Source organism: Lactuca saligna, chromosome 7 (assembly GCF_052625555.1).
Source record: "Lactuca saligna cultivar CGN05327 chromosome 7, ASM5262555v1, whole genome shotgun sequence".
Lineage (NCBI taxonomy): Eukaryota > Viridiplantae > Streptophyta > Magnoliopsida > Asterales > Asteraceae > Lactuca > Lactuca saligna.
Window position 1 is genome coordinate 53,188,936 of NC_136423.1, and position 18,769 is coordinate 53,207,704.

The following is an 18,769-nucleotide window of genomic DNA, read 5'->3' on the forward strand; positions in this document are numbered from 1 at the left end:
TAATATATTTTTGTATAAATTATTATATATTGATTATATTTTATTTTATTGTTTCTCGTTAGAAGATAACTTACTCGATGGCTCCTGCAATTTAAAAATGATAGTATATCCCTATCGCTCGTTTTATTTAAAAACTTTTTAAAGAATGATTGTATATTCAAATAGTGTATATATTAAGCTTGTATCAATTTCACTATATGCTTAGGCTATGTTTGGCGGAGTAGCTGAAAAGCTAGCTGATGGCTGAAAAGCTAGCTGTTAAATAAAAAGCGAGTTGATAGCTGAAAAGCTAGCTGATAAAAGATAACGTTTGGTAAAACTAGCTGAAATATATAAAATTACATAAAAAGACATGTAAGAATATGTGTTTCTATAATTAATTAAGGGTGTATTTGGAAAATTTTAAAAAAACTCCTAAAAAGCTAGTCTAAGTAGCTTTTCAAAAAGCTAGCTTATAAGCTACTTTTTGGCTTACCAAACACGATAACATAAAAAAGCTCGAAAAGTAAGCTAGTTTATCAGCTAGCTGTGGCGCGCCAAACATAGCCTTAATACTAATGCCTTGTACTCTTGTTATCATCTCGTTAGTGCTTCTTAACAAAATCGTGTTATAACAAAAAAGTATATTTTAGTAAGGTTTTTCATGAAATAAGTCTGGACACAAGATTGATTAAAATAGCAACAAATAATATAAAATTAAAGGTAAACAAATAAAAATGATATTTGTCAAATGAAGTCCCAAATTAGGCTTACACGCAAAGTCTTAAAATAATTATAAATTGTAAAGTTGACTTTGATGTTGCAATATTTCACAAAACACGGATGCCTACATTTCTCAACATCCGAATGGAATTTTGAAAAACTAATGGGTTTTATGAGCATTTATGACTAAATTCATGTCATTTTCGTTCAAAATAATTTTATAATTTTAGAGGAATAAAATGGAATAAAAATATTATGCTATTTATCAAACAGTGATGAAGCCATTTCCATATCTATAAATACTGTAAGTACTTTGCAGATCATTATACAAAACAGGCTACAACACTTTCCAACTATAAGAAGCTAAAGCATTAAAAAATGGCTTCAAAAGCTTTGGCAAACATATCTTTTCTTCTTATGTTCAACCTTCTTTTCTTCACTCTCGTATCTTCCACTAGTACCCCAAAAGGCTGCCCACCTCCACCAAAACCTCCAACACCTACAAAACCTTTAACACCTCCAACACCTACAAAACCTACAACACCTTCAACGCCTCCAACACCTACAAAACCTTCAACACCTCCAACGCCTACAAAACCTACAACACCTCCAACGCCTACAAAACCTCCAACACCTACAAAACCTACAACACCTTCAACGCCTCCAACACCTACAAAACCTTTAACACCTCCAACACCTACAAAACCTACAACACCTTCAATGCCTCCAACACCTACAAAACCTTCAACACCTCCAACACCTACAAAACCTACAACACCTTCAACGCCTCCAACACCTACAAAACCTTCAACACCTCCAACACCTACAAAACCTACAACACCTTCAACGCCTCCAACACCTACAAAACCTTCAACACCCCCAACACCTACAACACCTTCAACACCTTCAAACCCTCCAACGCCCTCAAGCCCTCCTAAAGCCACTTGCCCGACAGACACTCTCAAATTGGGTGTGTGTGCTAACTTGCTCAACAACCTTCTCCCTATAGTCATCGGAAACCCATCAGAGACACCATGTTGTTCCCTCCTTTCCGGCCTCGCAGATCTTGACGCTGCAGTCTGTCTTTGCACTGCCATTAAAGCTAATGTCTTGGGAATCAACCTCAACGTTCCTGTCTCATTGAGTGTGTTGCTTAACTATTGTGGAAAGAAGTCCCCATCCGGCTTCCAATGCACCTAGATTCTGAAACTTATAACTATAGATTGTTGTATTTTGGAATATGTTGTCTTATGTTCAATATCATGTAAAGAATCAATTACGATATGATTCAAAAATAAAGTTGTGTGCTATATTTTGAAATTTTTGTGACTATTACAAATTATCAATTCCTAAAAACTCCTAACATAAAAAATAAATAAATGTAATTACTATACTTAATTTACAATATAATAAAATTTGAAGTTACGGTACTTTATAATTTTTCAAGAATCTGAAGCTTATATATCATAATAATAATAAGAATAAGAATCTATAACACAATATATAAGTAAGGGAATAGGACTTGTTAAGGTAATTAACTTTTCGGGTTTTTCACATATAGATAACTATTTTTTTTTGTACACATCTAGGTAACAAATTTTTTGGAACTGTTCACATATGACCATTATGACCTGCTGTAGCAGGTTACATCCAGCTACAGCAGGTCATAATGGTTATATGTGAACCGTTTCATCAAGTTTGTTACCTACATGTGTAAAAAAAAAATAGTTACCTAAATATGAACAAAACCAAAAGTAATAGTAAATTATATGAATGGTCCCTATGGTATAGGGGAATTTGTGCATTTGGTCCCTAACTTATTCTTTTTAACTCGGATGGTATCTACTGTTTATTTTTGATGCGTGCTTAGTCCCTGTCTTACCTAAAAAAGACTATTATTTCCTTATTAGTTTATTTTTTAATTAATTTTCTTATTTATGTTTTTTATATGTTTAAAAAAATTAATAGACCTCACATATTTGTATCTCCTCACCGTAAATCTGAAACCACATTTGAGAAATTTAATTTAGGTCCCACCAGTCACCATCCCATCTCACATCCTCTTCAACCTCTATTTTCTTTCAATCTTTAGTGAAATGGAAGTTTTCACCATCATTTTGTTTTTTGATCCTTCAACTCTGGCGAACAAACACCATAACCCACAGTCTCTTCACTTTATTGGGTTGTGGTGTTGGTTCGATGAAGTTGAAGGACCGAAAAAGAATAGATGGTGAAGACTTCATTGTCATTAAATATGGAAAAGAAATAAAAGTTTAGGATGATGAAAGATAGGATGGTGAGGAGATACATATATGTGAGGTCTATTAGATTTTTTAAACATATAAAAAATACATAAATAAGAAAATTAATTTAAAAAAATTAAATTAATAAGGACACACTAGTCTTTTTAGGTAAGACATGGACCAAACGCAACAAAACAAAACAGTAGGGACCATCCGAATTAAAAAAAAATAAGTTAGGGACCAAACGCATAAATCCCCCAAACCACAGGGACCATTCGTGTAATTTACTCTTACTTTTGGTTTGTTCATATTTGGGTAACTATTTTTATTTTGTACACATCTAGGTAACGAACTTGTTAAAAGTGTTCACACGTAACCATTATGATCTACTGTAGCCAGAGGTAACCTACTACAGCAGGTCATAATGGTCATATGTGAACAGTTTCAAAATGTTTGTTACCTAGATGTATAAAAAAAAAAAGATAGTTACCTACATGTGAACAAACCGAAAAGTTAATTACCTTAATTAGTCTTATTCCCTATAAGTAATTATATCGATCCAAGAACCAAAGAAAAAAAAAAAGTTGATCGAATTTTTTTGGCAGCAGCAAACACATAGGAGTGTATATATAAAATAAAATTAATTTAGCGGGAATTAAACCTGTTTAAATACTTGATTAATAATATATAAAACGAATATTTGGGGTTTAGGTTTTGGTTGTCTGTTTTGTGTAGTGGGATGATGACTCAGCAAGAAAAGAACAAGCAAATGTGAAAAATGGTATGGTGAGGACTCCGATGCTCAGTCACTGGTGATATTTATATCGAGAGTACGCTTTCTTTTCTCTGGACATTTTAGCGAAAATCAGGAGGAACAGCAACAATTTATTTCGTAAGGTCAGTTAAATTTCTATGCAGTCTTTCCTTCTTTTATGTTCTTACAGTTCAAATCTATTTCCATTTTACTTCATCGTTGAACATTCGTAATTACATTTCAACTCTTACGATTTGATCACAATTCACAATAACATTAGATTTCCCTTTCCCCGTATTCTAATTCAACTTCATATCTTTAAAGCGACATTGAAATTCTACTGCTTTTGCTTCCAGTCTTCCAGACCTGACAAGGTGATTAAACCATATGGAATTCTTCAATATACTCAAGATATATTGGGTTTTGTTGATCATCTGCTTGATATCTAAATTGGGTCATGGGTTTTATCACCCTGGTAGTTATCCTCCCACATATGTCAAAGGTGAGCCATTATCTGTGAAACTTAGCTCTTTAACTTCAATTGATACAGTAATCCCTTATAACTACTATAGTTTACCCTTCTGTAAACCCCCAGAAGGTGTGAAAGACATTGCCGATAATCTTGGTGAGCTTCTGATTGGTGATTGGATCCAAAACTCGCCTTATAACTTTCATATGTACACAAATGAAACCGAGATCTTTCTTTGCGAAACAAAATCGTTATCCAGTGACGAGTATAAGCTGCTAACGAACAGGATTGAGGAGCTATATCAAGTTAATTTGTTCCTTGATAATTTGCCAGCCATTCGGTATGTTACTGATTACCCGAGGTGGACTGGGTACCCAATAGGTCTCAAGTTTTTTGATTCATATTACGTGTTTAATCACTTGAAGTTCACAGTTTTGGTTCACAAGTACGAAGAGATGAATGTTCCTCATAAATACATGGTTGTAGGGTTTGAGGTGGATCCTTGCAGTGTTAAACATAACCCCGAGACATTAAAGAATTTGAAAACTTACAGTAAGTATCCATCTAAGATTGATTGTGAGGATAGCATAGTTGCTTTAAAGGAAAACGAGCCCATAGCGTTCACGTATGAAGTCACATTTATCGAAAGTGACATCAAGTGGTCATCAAGATGGGATTCTTACATGAAAATGGAGGGAGCAAATGTAGACTGGTTTTCCATCGTGAATTCACTCATGATCATCACTTTTTTAGCTGGAATCATTCTTGTGATCTTTTTGAGAATAACAGTTAAACGGGATGTGTCAAATTGGAAACTTGTTGTAACCGATGTCTTCCGTCCTCCTAGCAATCCCATGCTTCTTTGTGTAATGGTGGGAAATGGGATTCAGATTCTTGGAACGACGGTTTTAACCTTCATTTTTGCCGCCATGGGATTCATGTCTCCGGTGTCCCGTGGCACTTTAGTCATCGGAATGTTAATATTTTACATGGTCCTCGGAATCTTGGCCGGATATATCGCCGTACGAATGTGGCGGACAATCTTTTCCGGCGATCATAAAGGATGGGTTTCAGTTTCTTGGAAAGTTGCTTGCTTTTTCCCGGGTATCACTTTCTTGATTTTTTTTGTTCTAAATTTCCTCTTATCGACTTCACACAGCACTAGAGCTATCCCGTTTTCGGTATTTGTAACCCTAATAGTACTCTGGTTTTGCATTTCGGTTCCTTTATCGCTTCTTGGTGGTTACTTTGGTGTAAAGGCGCCTCATATTGAATACGAGATTAGAACCAATCAAATTCCTCGTGAAATCCCTGCTAAAAAATACCCATCTTGGGTTCTTGTTCTTGGTGCTGGAACTCTTCCATTCGGTACCCTTTTCGTGGAGATCAACTTCATCATGTCTAGCGTTTCTATGGATCGTGTGTACTATATTATAGGGTTCATGTTCGTTGCTTTGATCCTTCTAGTAATGGTGTGCGCTGAGGTGTCATTGGTTTTGACCTACATGCATCTTTGTGTTGAGGACTGGAAATGGTGGTGGAAATCGTTTCTTGCTTCTGGATCGGTGGCATTGTATATATTCTTGTACTCGATATACTATCTAATTTTTGAACTCATGAACCTAAGTGGACCAATATCGGTTATACTCTACATTGGTTACTCACTCTTGATGGTCCTAGCCACCATGCTAGTGACAGGCACCGTTGGGTTCCTTTCGTCTTTTTGGTTTGTGCATTACTTGTTCTCGTCTGTGAGGCTTGATTGAAAGAACTAAGAAGTCGATGGGGTTGCTTTCTAGAAACTCAAAATTTTCTTTTCTGTTATGTAGTTTGTGTATTATACTTTGATGGCAAGAACTTAGTTACTACATATGAAATTAAAGGAGTAGATGGATGATTGGTAGTTTGACTGTTGGTATATTTCGTGTATTGTTGATTGTATGAATTTCAATGACATCCGGGTTCCATTTTATGTTGGTGTTGTGTATATATACAACTAAAAGACTAGACAATAGTCCGGATAAGTTTGATATTTTGTCAGATCCGGCCCTGATATTTCGGAGGACGAGACTGCAACAGGAGACTCAGTGAAATATCAAGATTCAAGACAAAAAAAAGGAGAGTTTTGAGTAGGAGAGACAAGCAAATGTTTGTATTTTTTTTAGATAAAGTTAATTTCATTAAATTGTTAGTAGATTTTAGAATTTACGGTTATATTTTGATTTTTTGATTTTCATTAACTCTCTTCATGATTAAATTGACTTCTAGATTACAATCAAATATTACATTGAGCATATAAGAAACGGATGACTAATTTTATTTATATCTTTTAAGAAAATACCAACACCATAACTATATATATGTCCCAAAATTCGGAGGTTCCCTAAAATCGGAGGCCTCTTGTGACCGCACCTCCTACACACCCCCGTGGCCACCATTGGTTTGGTAAATTGTAATGGAGTGATTGTATATCTGATTATATATCATGAATAATTTTTTTTTTTCTGTTGATAATTTATTCAAGTTCCATGTTTAGTCATTTTTTGCAATAAATTTCGGATTGTATCTCTACAAGTTGGTGTTGTGAAGTAGATCAGTTAATTGACTAATCATTTGGGTATTTGGCCATTGAAGATGGAGCTACACACAACTAGCTAGTTTAGTAAGGTTTAATAGAAGCTCTTGCAGGCAAAACACCCTCTTGGGTTTAAGGGACAATATTTGTCAAGGCTAATAAAAGTTTAAAAAGAAGATCCAAATCTACTAAAAAAGATTGGGGAATAAATCTTTCTTTCGTTGAGTTGATGAGAGTTAGATTGCTTTTTTCATTTGTCTTTAACGAGTGGCTCTAACTCGGCCTCTCAACTTTTCAAACCTCTCTTCTTTTGTATTTTTGCTGAAAAATTGAATTTTAGAAAAACACAACTATCATGAAAACTTGCAGATAGAAAAGATGGTTTTGCCACCATTGAGTCCAAGTTATACCATTTTTACTAAATCTATTCGAAAATAAAAAATCAAAGGAGTGAATTGTTAGCATAATAAGTTACTTGAGTTTTTTTTTTTTTTTTTTTATAATTAGGTCTTATGTTTTGTGCATTAGCTAGGTTAACCCTATATAACTTTCCTATTAATAGTCTTATTTATTTTTTTTTTCCTTTTTTACCGTTTTCTATCAATAATGTAACCTTATCCGTTTTCTATCTATACAATTTTCTATCGTCAGTGTAACCTTAGGTGTTTTCTCTCCATATTATTATTAGATTTTGTAGATTGTTATTAGTTAAACGGCATCAGAGTTAGAATTGTGTTCGATCAGTCTTTTACGATTTTTATGTTTTTCAAATTCGTTTCTTTATTTCTTTTGGTTTGATTTTTTCGAATTTGTTGTTTTGAGGGTATTGTTGTTATTTCATCACTATCTGGTTTGATGTGTTCGTTTGCCTTGGATATCCTGTCACGATTTGTTATATCGCACCACGAAAATACCTTTTCATCGATATTTTTGTCGCAATTTGTGAATCTCGTTGCTATCTTAGATATGATCCCTGATTGGTTTCTTTATTTCTTTTGGTTTGATTTGTTTGAATTATTTGTTTTTCTTGACTTGGTTGAATTGTTTGTTTGTTGCTGCTTTTCTTATTTCAATTATTGTTGTTTTCGTATTTTTTGCACCGACTTTTGGCTCCTTGCGCCGTAATTTGGATTGTTTATATTGGTTTGATCCGTTTCGTGCTTTCATTTGTTCGATTTGCTTTTTTTTTTTTTTTTCTTCTGATTTTTAGTGTTGCGACGCTACTTTTTTCTATTAGAGTTGATTTGTTTCGATTTTGGTTCTATCCATTTCGTGTCGTTATTTGTTCAATTTGCTATTTCGCCATTTCTTGCGCCGCGATTCTATTTGGTTCGATTAGATTTGATTCGTTTTGTTGTTTATTCATTTTGTCGATTTCTCGTCACAATGATCAAAATCGCGCCGCAATTTTTCTTCCGAAAGTATTTTTGGTTCGTCTTGGTTTGCGGAAGCTCTTGAAAATATTGGTCGTCGAAAGTTTCCTACTCTTAGTATTCTTAACATTTTCGGTTGAATTCAAGTTTTTTTTCGTTGTTTTGAAAGTTTCTTTAAAAAAAGTTTTTGTTTTACTTTTGTATGAATTTCACTTCATGGTAAGAACAAATATAATGCTTTCGTCTTATCTTCTTGTTACAAAAGTGGTTTTTTAAGAGTGTTAACGGTTATCTATTTATGTTTAGTGTTACGAAAAATATAGATGCAGTGCTTGGTTTGATATTATTAAAAAATCAGATTTTTTTAAGTTTTGGTAAATTTAGTTTCAATTTCCGCTTCCGCTAGTATCATTGGATCTATATTATCTTCAACAATATTTGATATTGTTTTATTTTAGCATTTCTTGTTTCACTTCGCCTTCTTTGTTTGTTTCCGGTTATAAGTTTCATTTTTTGTTTATAAAAGTATTTGATTTGGGTTTGTGTTCATTTGGTCATATTCTCATATGTTCTAGTTTTATTTCGCATCTCTATTTGAATTTTATTTTTTGTTTTTTTTGTTGGATTTTTTTTGCTTTGGTTGCAGAAATGCAGATTTGGTTTTGGCTGCTTTCATGTAAATTGTTTTGTTTTAGCTGATTTCATGCAGATTGTTTGGTTTTTGCTGTTTTCATACAAATTGTTTTGATTTAGCTGCTTTCATGCAGATTGTTTTGAATTACTGAATCTATTTTACGCTCAAAACATTAAACAAGGGTTAAGAAGCGAAATTCTAAAACTCTAATAAAATGAGCATATACCTAATTGTAATATCAAGACCATACTTGTGAAGGTAGTAAAGTTGAAAAACCCATGTAATCTGGTGTTGTATTAGGGGAGGTTGTGATAATCTCAAGAAATTACAATACTTGAAGTGGGAAAGTGCATTTTTGTGACAATGGTGAGTCAATCATTTTTACAACCTTGGGAATATGCAATTCTTAACAATAAATCAATTGATCTGAATTAGTCTAGCTTGTGCATGATATGTCATGTTTTATGTGCTAGAAATATGTTATGTAGGTGTGGTATGAACTTTAGGGTGTTATCTATGCTAGATAGTATTTATGATGATATATATGTTATGATAGGTGTTGTTAAACCCATGATAGATGCTAAACTAAATGATCAATTGCTCCAAATTGGATATGTTGTGATGTGTGTCCCTATTTGTGTATGGTATATGTGTTGGAAATGTTGATGCTCTATTGTGATAGAATTATTTATGGTGTATTTCATGCCAGATAGTTTATATGATGATTTGGTATGAATTATGATGATAGGTGCATACTAGTGTGACGACTATTTTTTAAATGTGTTGTATAATAATGTTTGCATGCTATTTCTGGAATATTAGTGTTGTAAAACTCGTCGATTTGGCTGAGTACTTGTCCAAGTACTCGCTACTCGCCCTGAGGCGAGTTACAGAGTCCGCGTACTCCTCGATTGGCCCCTTACTGAAGCGAATAGTATTGTAAAATTCGGTCAACTCGGTGACTAATATGTATAATATATTTAATGATTTATTATTTAACACAAACATGTGATTATTACTACATATATATCTTAAATTTTCAGTAATTATTCACAAAGTAAGACCATTGTGTGTTTTTCAGTTTTTGTGTATTCACATGTATCTAATTTTTTTTTTATATATTTCAATTAACTTATGATTTTAATTTATGATTTTGACATATATAATTTTCCTAAAAATATTTCTACATGAATTATTGAATTCTAGTACTCCTCGAGTACTCGCTACTCAGCAGTTGGCCGAACAGGTACCGAGTATGGAGTTCTACAACCTTGAATATTAGATTGTCAAAGATGCTAGGAAAATCACATACTAGTGATATATTATATAATAATTAAATGAGGAAAAATATACATAATAATAATGAATGAAAGTGACATTTATATATAATTTCAAATAATAGAAATGCGGGGGAATATACATAAAGGGCCAAGGGTAGTGTTGGCTCTACGAGGGAAGCCATTTAGTGTTGGCTTTACAAGGAAAGTCGGGTAGTTTTGGATCTACAAGGAAAGACATGTAGCGTTGGCTCTATGAGGAAAGCCAATTAGTATTGACTCTACGAGGAATGTCGATTAATGTTGGCTCTACGAGGAAAGCCAATTGAATGGTTTTTCTAGACGACCAATTTCACACATGATTCACTAGAGATGGGTGAACTAGAGTGATGTTGGATCTATGAGTAAAGTCAACGCAAACATCACATGGGATATGGGAGGTATATATTGGTTGAATTCGGCACCGTTTGTAGAAAATCCTTAATGACATTCTGAAATACTTATATTTCTTAACATCGGAGTAGCGAATCATATGAAACAGAACACCATGACTTGGGTGAGTGTGGCACCTCACCTTGTGCATCGGTCCATTAAGACTGACTTGTAGTAAATTAGGTATATGATAGTACATGAAAGTGACACTGTAGGCTATCTAAGATTATTTAGTTTTCGAGATATGTTGAAGTTCCGAAGTTGTGAAGATTCCAAAATTGAAGAGTTTCTGGGTTGAGAGAATGCCATGCGGTTGATTTGCAGTATGTATTTGTCTTTATTGTATCCTTTTTCCTTTGTGCTACTGGTAGTATAAATAGGAGTATCATTCCATGTAATCAACACGCCTTTATCAATACAAGAATCACATATGTCATTCTATCATTTTCTTCATTCATTCTCTTCCTCTACTTTAATATTTTCGTGTACTGGATATTTGGTTGTTATTCTTCAAGGCTTGACTGGATTTGATCCAGACTTGACTGTAAATCTTTTACCAGCCTCCATTATTGTTGTTCTTTCAAGGTTCAAGAAATTGAACCTTATCCTACAATATCCTCGAGATATCATTTTATATCAACTTGTATCAGAGCTTGAGTGGTTCTCCTTTGAATCCAGAAGATCAAATTATCATTGATTAAAAATAGCTAAATTACTTAATCATTTTTCTATCAGGATAAAAGTTTTTATATATACCACTTGTGCTAAAAACAACACAACAATGGATGATCTTAACCGAAATCAACCATTGTATTCTATTCAAATCACCAGCAACATGGGTTTCCCAATAAGAACCCCATTGCTGATTGTTGAAGAATATGATCAATTGGAAAATGAGAATAGAGAGATTCTTGAAATGAAAAGATAAAGGTGCCAAAATTTGGAGATTATTCACTGAAGGAACTCATGGTTTTTGCAGGTTTTACCCCACAAAAATGATTGATCAAGATAAAGAACTTAAATTAAGAACTAAAATAGTCGTTTCCTGGCAACGACACCAAAAACTTGATGCGTACAAATTATACCTACTAGTTTTAACCAACTACTTGTCTAGTAATGCACCTATAGGCAATGTACCTAATAAGTATATAGTATAGTAAAGTAAGTTGTGTATCGAATTTAAGGAACAAATCTAGTATATTAAAGTAACTACTAAAAATTTATCTAAAAGCAAATAATAGTTAAAAGGGGTTTTATCTAATTTTTCAAGTTCAGAAAAACTTATGCACTTAACTAAAAACTGTTTTATTCAATATATTAAAAACACTTTCGTTTACTTTCGAATCCACCTTTTTCCTATGGTTAGTTACTATTTACGAATTAATAAAGTTAATTACCAATTGCTATGTAATTAGCTATTTTGGTCAAATAAACTAATATTTTCACCAATTCATGTAATATTATGTATGGTCATACACAAACAAATAAATAACTAGTTATTAATTGTAATTGAGCTTTGTAAGATTTATCTAGGCAATTAAGCAAACACAATTATGGTCACAATTATTTCTCCAGCGCAACTAAGTTTGTTACTTTTATTACTTGATCTAGATGCACTCACTCCTAGCTCTAGCAATTTAATAGTCACTAAACTACTAGGTAAACACACTAAACTTGAATTTAAGCTACAAAGTCACACACTTTAACATGCCAGGTAATGATAATCAAACACAAGCACAAAACAACTTATAAAATCCAATAAATAGTAAACTAAACCATAGATTCAAGGTTTCGTCTAGCTAAACAAAAGTAAACTAATTTAGCTACTCATAACTGAAATCAAATACAAGAATTCATAAGTAAGTGACATGATTCAAGTATGAAAACCGAATGTAATGATTTGACCTTGAATTCCTCAATCTTCCAACTATCCTTCCTCCAAAAGAATGATTTTCACACTCTTCTGACCTCAAATCTCGAGTATCCTAGAATATCCTCTCTCCCCAAAGCCTCTTCAATCGATAATGCAAAGGAGTATTTATAGTTTTGGAAAATATGTTGCTCACGCCGTGAGATAGGAGTCTCACTTCGTGAACTTGGTTTTTATCCATATCGAGAAAGGAGTCTGACTTCCACGTACTAATCTTCTAGAATTTCCTCCTCACATCGTGAGCTTGATGTCTCATATTGTGAGCTTGATGTCTCATATCGTGAGCTTGATTTTTCAGCTGAAATCTTCTTCTTTTAAATTCCAATCCTCCATAGTTCCAATGCTTGTCACTTCTAGTCCTTATTCTTCAAGAGTGTCCTTGTTGGCTGCAAAATGTAAATTAATTCAATAAGTATCACATATCTTTGAAATTAACCAAAATATTACTTAAAATGAATTAAAATATTGCCAAAAAAATGTGTATATATATGTATGGCAATATCAAACCGCCTAGTCTTCAGTAAATATCCTCTGCTACTCTCCCCATGTCGACAGGTAAGAATACTCAGTTCATATTTTTCTTTTATAATATGAAGGATCCTAAACTTATAGGGCTTTTTTTATGTTTAGGATCCAAGGTCACACACTCCGGTGCTCGCTTTACCCTCGTTGATCTTGACACAACCATGTCTAATGGCCAGCTGGTAGTGAAGAAGGAGAAGATATCATCTTCTCTCCCTCTAAAGAGACAGTTGGAGGTGAACACTCCAGGATCCTAGAAGAGAAAAACTACTAAGGTCATGGATTTAAGCTTTTAAAATCAAAGAGCTAAGGATGCACTCCTGAAGTTGGTTTATGTTTTTTAGGCTATAAATGTCAGCGTAACTTTGCTTTTCATATTTTACCTTTCACTTTTACTGATGTCATTCTCATTTCAGGTCTCCGATCATATCTCTACTGACATGAAGATCCAGGTTGAGAGGGTTGTATCAGTCTTAAAGGGGTAGGAGAAGATTTGGAGGGAGACTAATGAGGATCTCTTAAGGAGGGTGGAGTTACTAAGCAAGGAGAAGGCTGAGAAGGAGGAGGAGCACGCTGCTAAGATAGATTAGGTGATTGTTGAAATGAAGGTTAGTGATGTAGTGGTTGTTTGGGAGGCTAAGCTCAAGCTAGCAGAAGATGTGGAGAATGCAGGATCCTAGAATGTAGTTAGATGGCATAAACCCTTGGCTAAGTTGAATGGCAAGTTTGTTGCTATTGGTCAGGGTCCTGCAGAGAACAACAAGGGAGACCAACAAAAGCGTAGGTTTGATGTTTTTAAAAACAACTTTTAAATATTTTTGTTTGTAGATAATGTTTCACTTTTTTGGGGGTTGGTAGGCAACCATTTTTATTTTATGTGCATGGTTGTTGACATTTATATCTCTTTGCTTTTTTGTTTTATGTGATTGTACTAGTAGGAATCCTGAGGATCTTCAGACCATATGCATCTTTATGAAAAGAAGACAAAAAATCATGAACAATGATAATATTCGGTGTTTTCTATAAAAAAAACATGGCTTAAAAAAAATAAACGAAAAATGGGTTTGTTAGAATCTGATGCATGCGCATCCATTATAGAAGTCTACGACTTTTCTTTTTCTATTGATCACTTTAAATTCCGACGATTTAGATTGGTTATTTGGTTCCTTGACTAATAATGGTTCTTTATTGAACTTTTCTCTTGTGTACTTGGTATCTTCATACTTTTTCTAATGAAAAAAATGGTTGTAGTTAAAAAAAAAATAATATTATTATATTATAATACTAGGTTATTGTCCAAGGAAACAATGGTTGACTTTTATAATTAAATTTTTATAATAAAACTCATAACTATTAATCAATTATTTAAAATAAAATACTAATTAGAAGATTTATGTTTTTTAATTTATGTAAATTATAATCATTGATTCAAATAAATATGTAAAATTATTTTTCAAGCTATATCAGAAGTTTTTTTATTTGTGGATTAATGAAAAAAATGATATTGTCTAATGAAATGTTAAATTAATTATAAAAAATAAAAGACCACGAAAAGTGAAGTAAATTAAAATTTATGTATGGTAAATAAGAAAATTAAGTTGTTGAAACAAAAATATATGAAAAAAATATAACAAATTACAAATGAAAATTAACAATAAAATTTTATTAAAAATAATTAAAAAAATCGTTATAATAAATAATATTCTACAAACTACTTAAAAATTTCGTAAAAAACTTTTTTATCTACAACATTAGAAGTTTTATTTGTATGTCTATCATCCCTATCTAAAATTATCAATTTTAATCATTCTTTACTTTTAACTTTAGATAAAACAACATGCAATTGGTCATGTGTAAAAACTGGATCTTTGTGAAACAAACCAACCATAGATAAAGACTGTCATTGGCTCTTGGTAATTGTCATTGCAAAACAAACTGCTAATGGAAATTGTCTTCTTTGGAATTTGAATGCGATTTTTTTTTCTAGATGGTGTTAAGGACATTCTTGGAATAAAGGTATGATTTCCAATATTATTTCTTGATATAATAACTGCCTCAATAACATGTTTGCCCAAAAATATTACTTGTAGTATAGTGTCATTACATAAGCAATTTTTCTGATTAATGTTTCTCAGCAACATAATTGGAACCGCGACTTTCAAAAATAACTTATAATTAGGTAGACCTGAGACTTTGAGATCATTTAAAACATCATGTGAGTATAAATTGGCATCAAACTAATCATGGATAAACTCTGATTGGCATAGTTTATGTGAACTTAAATATTCAACTTTATCTCCTAGAAACAATGATAGCAATCAATCCAAAAACTTCATTTTTGGAACAAGTATTGCTTTTAAGTCCTATTTTAATAAACATACTCATAATATCGCATAACACACACACAACCACCACCATACGACGATTGGTGGTGGCGAAGCGGCAGCCACCACTTCATGGTGGAGGCAGTGGGTTTTATGTCAAAAATACACACATCCAACACCATAAATATCGAAAACAACCATTACACTCTAACATACACCCATTCAGCCGCCTCTTAGGCGGCAGACGTCACTGGAAAAATGCAACAGCAGCCCTTCATGGCCACCGATGGCGGCAGTGACGATTTCGGCATCACACCCACAAAGAACGAGAGAGAAAGAGGAAGGATAGGTTGAGGGTGACTTACTGTGCATTCCTGGTGGCTCGCGATTTGCACAACAACGTCACAATGGGTTTTTCCCCGGTCCTCGGTGGTTCTTCGACCGCCATGACGTTTCCGGCAGAAGACATCGCAATGAGGATCTTCATCGGCACTGCATCGGCAGCCGGCGAACTTTGCTCGCAAGCAACACTAAGAAAACTTCCGAGAACGGTGGTGGCGGCTGAACTCATCTAGGTTTAAGTTTAGATGGTGCAACGAGAGGGAATGGATGGTTACTGTTTAATCATGTGGTCATACAAACTCAATGCATGTTTTACACTTCCAGTCCCTCCTTCTCATAAACTCTTCAAAACATATCATAAGTTACCATTTAGCCACCACCACTCCCAAGTCCTTTCACTTTAGGTCTTAATAATTACCAAGCAACCCCCACTTCTAAAATCCTTTTTCAAATTAAATCTGAAATTACATTTTAACCCCAAAACCAGCAAGCCACTAAATATTATGGATTTTTCTAAAATCCTTTTTCAAATTAAATCTAAAATTACATTTTAACCCTAAAACCAACACCCCACTAAATATTATGGATTTTAGGGATACTATTCATTTATTAATTTTACTTCACTACAAAAAAAATGCTAATTAGTGACCAAAACAAAATGGTCACTAACAATATAATCAATCGTCACTAAATGATTTAATTACCGAAATTTCGATCGTCACTTTTCAGCACTATAGGTCCGTCACAAATTAGATTTAGTGACCAAATATAAATATGGTCACTAAACAGTGACTAAAATATAGTCATCACTAAATCTGTAACGACCCACTTCGTCACTAAATATTGTCACTAATCAACGAAAGTCGTCACTATTTTATCTACTTAGTGACCAATAAAAGTCGTCATTGTTTTATCCGATTAGTCACCATAAAATGTGGTCATTAGTTTATCTAATTAGTGACTATAACAGGTTGTCACTGATTTATCATAGAGTAAATTACTGAAATCATCCATATGGTTTGGTCAAAATTTCACATTTGGTCCTTAACTTTTGTTTTGCACTCCATTCGTCCTTGTAGTTTGATTTTGTTGCGTTTTTCATTCCTTATATACATAAAATTAAGGATCAAACGTGCAATTTTGACCAAACCAGACGGATGAAAATCGCAACGAAATCAAACCACAGGGACGATCCGAGTGCAAAAAAAAAAAAAATTAGGGACCAAACGTGAAATTTTAATCAAACCATAGGGACGATTTTAATAATTTACTCTTTATCATATTAGACATAAAAAGGGGTCAATAATTAAGAAATTATTGAAATATCAAATATCATTTTTAATATGAAATATAACAATATCCAATTAGACAAAAGAAAAATCAATCCTGATATAGCAACATACTTTCATGTATAACATTCTTACTTTTATTTCTTTACATTACAACACTATACTTCTAATTATTTTCTTATTATGACATTCTACTTTGAAAAAACTACCTAATTATTCTCTCTGTTGCACATATTCTTCATCTAGTCATTATGCATCTCAATAAAAAAATGTTGACTTTTGTAGTCAAATGTATCAACTACTTACCATTATTGAATTATTTGAAGCGTTTGAACCTCGATTTAATGGAAAAGACCTACAAAATTGAATAAATTAAGCTCAATTCATGATTAATGCCAAAATGTAAAACTACAAATCATAAAAAAAAAAATCAAACTTTATTGAATGTTTCGAGACCAAAGATTTCATTATTAATACCATATTCCTCTGTTTTCTGTTTTCTATTATAAGGGTGTTGATAATTATATTTATAGTTATTTAATAAAAAGGAGAAACAAGTGGTGAAGTTTAATAGGAATCAAAAGAGGAATCTTGAGCGGAAAAGAAAGAATCTTTACATACCATGTTAATATATTGAGCAAATCTGAGACTTGAGGAACAAACATCAAGTTTGCAATTGTTAATCCCAAAAAAAAAAAATGAATCCAATTAAGTGTCTACATAAGAAAACAAGCACATTGTTAATACTAGTTGTAACATCTTTGATTCATAATGTTAGTTTCTTTAAAGATTCTTGCACATGGTTGCTTTATCCCAAATGATCAATGAGATTTTTTATAATAAACTGGCGAGTTCACTATCTAGTGATATGGAACGAACAGAATCCACATTAAGAACCAAAAGAATTATAAACCAGAAGTGTGCCGTCCTGCTGCTAGTTAATAATGAAGAAGCAATCCTACTTGAAGCAATATTTAAAACAATTTGAGCATTATATCTAATTGCGGCAGATAATATCTTCCAAAGATAGGTTTTACCTGCTCCACCATAACCGTAGACAAATAAAACACCTCATTTATTATTCTGAATTGCAGTCATGATGTCATCAAAAGTGTTTCGTTGCTCATGTGTTAAGGCAACGGAAAGCTTATCAAACTTGTTCTTTAAAACTAATATGTCATAATCTAGCTCCTTAGTGATAAGACGAGAGTTTGAAGAAGATACAAAATCACCATTAGGGAAATGTATCATTATATACTTTCTGAGACTTGAATTGTTACGGAATAAAATTTGTTCAATCTCAAACAAAAATTATGTTCTTAATTTAATCTTCATTAAGTGATAAACCTGCAAGGTAAATGGTATGATAATTAGAATAAATTATAAAATAAGTGATAAACCTGCAAGGTAAATGGTATGATAATTAGAATAAATTATAAAATAAGTTTGTTTGCATTAGAAAATAATAATATTCTTTTATTAGCAAGAATAAATATAATTTTGAATTATGAAAATAGATTTAATAGAAAATATATAATGTGGCAGTCCTAGGATTAATAGGTGTTCATCGCATACCTTTTTTTTTTTTTTTGTTGCTAAATTTGCTCACTATTTAAGCCTCTTAATTTTTTAGAGCGGCATTTACGACTCTTAATGACTTTAATTGCATAGTTAATATCAATTAATACGAAACATAGATTTGCATGACATTCTTGAAAACAACCCCATTACATAATTTCTCTCTCTCTCTCTCTCTCTCTCTCTCTCTCTCTCTCTCTATATATATATATATATATATATATATATATATATATATATATATATATATATATATATATATATATATATATATATATATATATATATATATATATATATATATATAAAATGGTACATTGAGCCG

At 32.6% G+C, this 18,769-nt stretch overlaps 1 protein-coding gene and 1 pseudogene across 2 annotated transcripts; both read left to right on the forward strand.

The window, feature by feature from the left end:
* The first annotated feature begins 1,043 nt into the window (after positions 1–1,043).
* LOC145004704 (uncharacterized) lies at positions 1,044–2,003 on the forward strand. Its single transcript, XM_078963683.1, has one exon. It carries the CDS (start codon positions 1,081–1,083, stop codon positions 1,900–1,902), a length of 822 nt encoding a protein of 273 aa, XP_078819809.1. The 5' UTR covers positions 1,044–1,080; the 3' UTR covers positions 1,903–2,003.
* A 1,725-nt stretch (positions 2,004–3,728) lies between these two features.
* LOC145006567 (transmembrane 9 superfamily member 11 pseudogene) lies at positions 3,729–6,140 on the forward strand (annotated as a pseudogene). Its single transcript, XR_013662943.1, has 2 exons — positions 3,729–3,842; positions 4,056–6,140. The product of XR_013662943.1 is annotated as a transmembrane 9 superfamily member 11 pseudogene (transcript).
* The last annotated feature ends 12,629 nt before the right edge of the window (positions 6,141–18,769 follow it).